General features: G+C 35.2%; 2 protein-coding genes across 4 annotated transcripts in view; one reads left to right on the forward strand and one right to left on the reverse strand.

The window, feature by feature from the left end:
- Window positions 1–228: 228 nt before the first annotated feature.
- Window positions 229–2,975, reverse strand: LOC107661027 (mediator of RNA polymerase II transcription subunit 18-like). Of its 2 annotated transcripts, none has more exons than XM_016450474.1 (3): window positions 2,827–2,975; window positions 2,545–2,665; window positions 229–958 (listed from the first exon to the last, which is right to left on the reverse strand). In XM_016450474.1, exons 2-3 carry the CDS (start codon window positions 2,615–2,617, stop codon window positions 405–407), a joined length of 627 nt encoding a protein of 208 aa, XP_016305960.1. In that variant the 5' UTR covers window positions 2,618–2,665; window positions 2,827–2,975; the 3' UTR covers window positions 229–404. The 2 variants fall into 2 exon arrangements, with proteins under 2 accessions (XP_016305960.1, XP_016305959.1); XM_016450473.1 differs by having other exon boundaries at window positions 230–958; window positions 2,545–2,739.
- A 416-nt stretch (window positions 2,976–3,391) lies between these two features.
- LOC107661007 (autophagy protein 5-like) overlaps window positions 3,392–6,249 on the forward strand; it is a 35,064-nt gene continuing 32,206 nt past the window's right edge. For both annotated transcript variants that reach the window (XM_016450451.1, XM_016450452.1), the window contains exons 1-3: window positions 3,392–3,483; window positions 4,612–4,765; window positions 4,856–4,983. In XM_016450451.1, coding sequence (XP_016305937.1) covers window positions 4,652–4,765; window positions 4,856–4,983 — 242 coding nt within the window. In that variant the 5' untranslated portion in view covers window positions 3,392–3,483; window positions 4,612–4,651. The remainder of the gene's footprint in view (window positions 3,484–4,611; window positions 4,766–4,855; window positions 4,984–6,249) is intronic.

A 6,249-nucleotide genomic window follows, 5' to 3' on the forward strand; every position in this document is an offset into this window, starting at 1 on the left:
CAGAACACTGAAGACTGGAGTAGGCTAATAATGCTGAAAATGAAATCATTAGGGAAATTGTAGGCTTGGACGGATGTTGTTTAAACACAGACCGTTTGACATACCAGCTGTTTAAAGTCAAAAGCAACAATTCATGCAAGAATGAATTTACACAGATTAACTTTCTGTCTAAGTCTCATGAAGCATTGTTTTTTTAAATAATAGTTTAAGAACTGAAATCATCAAGTGGTAAAAAGGGAGGAAAGTACTCAAATGAAAGGTTTATTTGTCACATTTGTTTTATCATTCAGTTATTTTAGACTTACTTAGTTACTAAAAATACACGTTTTGAATGTTTATCAATCAATTAGTATAAAATACCCATCATCATAATAACACAAGCAACAGTCTCAAATGAAGTCACACTACATAAGTCTTTTAGGGTCAATTTTCTCCAGGTGCACTAGAGGTTTCAGCTGTTCTGCGAAGCTTCTCATATCCTCAGACACAGTGTCCTGTCCTGCAGGAGCCAGTACGCTCAGCTCAACAAGATACGACAGAGACAGTGGCTCTGTGTTCTCCGTGTTTCCTGTCGCCAGGACACGTAACAGTTTGCTCACTACCACCTTCATTGCACCCTTCCGGAACACTTGACCCTTGGCCACAAACTCATGGTCCATGCGGAAACCCATCTCATTGAGAAACTCCGGTAAGCTGTGTGAGGCAGCCACATCCACACAGTTTCGCACCAAGGCATGACGGCTTTTGTCGCCCACCTCCGGCTGACCTAGATAGCGCAGATGCCAAGGGGCAGTGGGGTGAAGAAGCGAGCGGCGCCCACGCAGCATGAACGGGTTGCCCTGTTGACCCTTCAGGAGATACACCAGCTCATGATCAGCAAAGCTCTCAGGCTCCATGTTATCACACAGACCTCTGAGTCGATGTAGGAGACTCTCTAGAGACTGATCCAGCACACTGCCTGTGCCGAAAAAAAAAATCAACAAAAGAGTAAAGTTAGAAGATATAACTTTACAAATCTTACTTAAAAATTAAAAACCAGTGACACATTTATGGGAGCCTTTTATTGTCATGGAATTAAGAAATAAAAAGGTAATTGCAGTTTATATGATATAACTGTGTTACAATTCTGACTGTGTTTCTTGCAATTCTGAGAAAAATTGACTGTGAGAGATAAACTCAGAATTGCAAGATATAAACTCACAATTCTGACTTTTTCCTCATAATTCCAAGTTTACATTTCACAGTTCTGAGTTTATATCTCACAATTTGTTTTCAGCCACGGAATACAAATGAAAAAAGGTAATTGTGACTTTTTAAAAATTTTTTTTTGCAATTGCAAGTTTATATCTTACAATTCTGACTTTTCTTCTCAGAATTAGGAGACTCAAAATGATGAGACTCGAATCTGTCAGAAAAAAAGTCAGAACTGGGAGATGAAAAGTCGCGATAGGCTTTATTTCTTTTCTTAATATTTTTTTTCCATGATGGAAACAGGCTTCCATACATGTTTCTGTTCAAATCAATTCAAAGTTTCTTTATCAAATTCAAATCAATAGAATGATTACCAGTAATCCCTGAAATATGTGCATGACTTAAAGCAAAAAATAACCTCACAAAATGGTTTTGTGTTAATACCATGGTACATTGTTGGTGTCACTTAGAAAAAAGAATAGTGCAGGGATCCTACTGTACCTCTTCTGACCAATACATTTCCATGACAAGCATAAAATACATCATATACAATTTTTGTATTATAGAATCTCAATATAAAGAGCTTAAATGTAAGGAGAATAATAAGATCAATAACGGTTAAAAAAAAGTCTTATTAGGTGCATAACAATTTGTTTTCAGCCACGGAATACAAATTAAAAAAGGTAATTGTGACTTTTTAAAAAAATTTTTTGCAATTGCAAGTTTATATCTTACAATTCTGACTTTTCTTCTCAGAATTAGGAGACTCAAAATGATGAGACTCGAATCTGTGAGAAAAAAAGTCAGAACTGGGAGATGAAAAGTCGCGATAGGCTTTATTTATTTTCTTAATATTTTTTTTCCATGATGGAAACAGGCTTCCATACATGTTTCTGTTCAAATCAATTCAAAGTTTCTTTATCAAATTCAAATCAATAGAATGATTACCAGTAATCCCTGAAATATGTGCATGACTTAAAGCAAAAAATAACCTCACAAAATGGTTTTGTGTTAATACCATGGTACACTGTTGGTGTCACTTAGAAAAAAGAATAGTGCAGGGATCCTACTGTACCTCTTCTGACCAATACATTTCCATGACAAGCATAAAATACATCATATACAATTTTTGTATTATAGAATCTCAATATAAAGAGCTTAAATGTAAGGAGAATAATAAGATCAATAACGGTTAAAAAAAAGTCTTATTAGGTGCATATAATTATTGTAATGAATTACATTTACATTTCTTATTTAGCAAAGTTTCAAATATTGATCAGATTAGTAAATACTAGATGCATGAGGGATATAATAATAGTAATGAGGTTATATTTATGAACTGATGGTGTTTACCTTGCAGAAGATACTCCATCATATTTATGGTTCCACCCGTTACGGGCATCACAGTGACCGGTGGAGCCTCCATCTCTCTGTAACTCTTCTGAACAAGTCTTTTAACACATTTAACTGTCAACTACCAGTGGAGAATGATAGCTGGTTAAACAAGAACTTTAAACGAATCGTAGATAAACATACACAACCAAAGACCTGCAGAGACAGTAAGATATTAACAACAAAACACCGCCAGCCAGTATAATACTCTGAATAATAAATGCAAAATAACATATATTTTACTTGTTATATGAAAGCAAAATCCAAACGTCTTATGTGTTTGCCTAAAACGCCATCAACAATTAATACAGCTCACTAGACTGCCTCCATGTGCAAAACGCGCATGCGCAGTGTCGATAGACAGTACAACGCATGCGCAACATTTTTTCCCCTTTCGTTTAACGCCATCTATCGGACTGAAGGGATCTCTTTTTCATACTAGTAATGTTATGACTCAAATGTATGAAAACTGAAATTCCTCCAATATTCCCTCAACTTATAAGTTGAATGGAACTGTAATTCTATCAAATTTTGTAAATGTGTTTTGTAAAAATGAGGTTATAATAATGTGTGACATCCCTATTTTATAACTTTAAAAGTTTCAAAGATTGACGCAACCAAAAGCACTTGACCTTCTGTAAGATGGCAGTCCCGTCCAAATCGGAAGTGAATCAATAATTAAACCGCGCCATTGAAAAAAAAAAAAAATAATAATAATAATAATTACTGTATGCAGAACTGTGGAATGAACGACTGCGACTTTTATTGTGAAAAACAATGAACGCATTTAACTTGTAGAGACTTTTAATTTGAAGGTACGTGCCATCTTAGGGATGCATGACATCGCTTGGTGTTAAAGATGAGCTCAACTCCAATGCTTCCTGTAGACATCTAATGAATGTAATTTATTATTCTGTTTCTGTCTGTTATTAATGTGTGGATACAGTAGTTTTTGAGTTCGAGTCATTTTGATATCGTTAATTGCTCCAAAGGTGTCGCCGTGTGTAATGTTCTGTCAGTGCTAGCTGTATTTACACAAACATTATCAGTTTACAGCCTCAGAAACGCGACTAAATATCACTAATACCTGATTTTAGTTGGTGGTTTTACAGTGTGTCGATTTAAAGATTGTCATGGTTCTTCTGTATGCCATAAACGATGTGAAATGCTAATACTAGCCCCAGTGTTAGCAGAGCTAATATTTTACTTATGTTTACATTTAATTTCCTCTGTTAATTATTATTTCTGGAGTCATTTAGGCTAGAAGGTGTTTTCTGTATTCTTTAGAGCACTTGGTGAGATACAAAAAGAGGTTTTTATACGTATTTGTGTTTATGGCTCGTCCCAGATCATTTTCTGTGTTGTTTAAAATGTTGCTCTCATTCTGAGACAAATGTTTAGCATGTTTAAAAACTTGGGTTGTGAATAGAATAAAACAATTGATTATATCATGGTTTTCAATCAGTGTTTACAAACAGAACGAAACAGGAGAAAGTATTAAATTCAGTAAAAAAAAAAAAAAGTTAAAATATTTTAATAAATATCTCAAATGAACAATTCTGACAACCCTATAATTTATTGTATGAAACCATTTTCTCATCTCAAATGTTCCATCAGAAGTAAAAAAAAAAAGTAGTAAAATTAGTGAAAATTAAAGTGGTTAACTATCAAGCACGCATTCGTGGCCATATGAATATCCATTTTCAGATGCTGATTGGGTTTCTTAGGTTTCTTCTTGATATTGTCTATGTTATTATTTGAAATGTGAATTGTTTACTTTTTGAATTGCGAAAATAATCACAGTTCCACCAAAACAAATAGTCCCATCCCAAACGCAGGTCACTAGTGGAGCCAGTGTTGCTGTGTCGGGGTGTTTAGGATTCTTACATGAGACTTACTTTTAGTTGTTTCCCCAGTTGTAAATGTATTTTATCATATTCAAACACTTACTTAAAATCACTAAAGTTACTGTCAGAACCGCTTGATATCTTGGTGTTATGAAATATTGAAGTTCTGTGTTCTAAGCAGCTCAGTAACTGAAGACATTATATGCGTCACCTGGAGAAAGATGATAATGGCGGATGACAAGGACGTGCTCCGAGATGTTTGGTTCGGAAGGATACCGGCCTGTTTCACACTGTCTCCAGAGGAAACCACAGAGAGAGAGGCAGAACCCTACTACGTCAGTTGAGATGACAGACTTTCTTTCTGCTGTAGAATGGTTAGTTTCATGTTACCTGACCTGTGCTGTTTTTCTCTTTCAATCTGTCAGCTGCTCCTCCCACGGGTCAGTTACCTGACGCTAGTCACTGATAAAGTCAAGAAACATTTTCTCAGAGTCATGAAGGCAGAAGACGTGGAGGAGATGTGGTTTGAATATGAGGGAACACCTCTCAAATGGTATGTCGAGTTGACAATGTGTTTAATCTAAACTAACTCATTTTCAGATTCATGAATTTTGCAGATGATTTTATCCAAAGTCACTTACACAGCTACTCAACTAATTGAGGTACAGGAGCAATTAAGGCTGAATGTAGGCCACTTATACAAAATGCATATGAATATCACTTGTCACTCTTATTTCTCCCAATATCATGTCTTAGGAAGAAGTCAGAAGTCTGTAGTTTCAAAACAAATAATGCAATGCAATACATTGCCCCGACCATTACTAGACTAACAGAAACAAAGCTGTCTGGATTTGAGAGTATTAAAATCTATAACATGGAATAAATCAGATCTAATGATTTATATGCACCAGCTAAGAAACTACCATAGTACAAATATGTGTTCCTCAAAAGCGTGATGGATCATATTTGATACTCGCATTGTTTTTCTAAAATATTCTAGAAAATGAAAGTTAACCTACTAAAACCTACTAAAATGATGTATGGATAATCAAGTAAATATGCAAAAACCTGCTGAAAATCATGAATGGATAATTAAGTAAACATAAGTTGTTCAAGTTCAGTAAGAGTTCATCTTGAAATATTATATTTATTCTTATGTTTAAGATTTCACAGCAAAGAGATACTTGTACTGCAACCTGTTGGTGGTACTAAAATGACTTTTACTTGCTAAAGACATAAACTGTCAATCAAGTGACAGAAGGCATGTAGTACATTGTGTACAAGAAGTTTTTCAGAAAGTGTTCGTCATGTTGATAATTTAGAGGCTGTTTACATTACTTTCTCAATGGCATTTTCTTAACTGATGCATATATGTGGTTACTCACATCCAGCACTTGTACGCAGATCTGATTTATTCCATTTTATAGAATTTTATACTCTCAAATCCTGGCTGCTTTGTATCTGTTAGTCTATTAAAGGGGTCATATGATGCTGCTAAAAAGAACATTATTTTGTGTATTTGGTGTAATGAAATGTGTTTATGCGGTTTAAGGTTCAAAAAACACATTATTTTCAACATACTGTACATTATTGTTTCTCCTCTATGCCCCGCCTTTCTGAAACGCGTCGATTTTTACAAAGCTCATCGGTCTGAAAAAGCGAGGTGTACGCTGATTGGCCAGCTATCCAGTGTGTTATGATTGGCCGAATACCTCAAACGTGTTACGGAAATGTTACGCCCCTCACCATACTGTGATGATGCCCTGTCAGGCCGGAGCGATGATTCAAAAACATGAAAACCCATTATAAACGAGGCATT

This window comes from Sinocyclocheilus anshuiensis, unplaced genomic scaffold (genome assembly GCF_001515605.1).
Source record: "Sinocyclocheilus anshuiensis isolate Anshui unplaced genomic scaffold, SAMN03320099.WGS_v1.1 scaffold1036, whole genome shotgun sequence".
NCBI classification, from domain to species: domain Eukaryota; kingdom Metazoa; phylum Chordata; class Actinopteri; order Cypriniformes; family Cyprinidae; genus Sinocyclocheilus; species Sinocyclocheilus anshuiensis.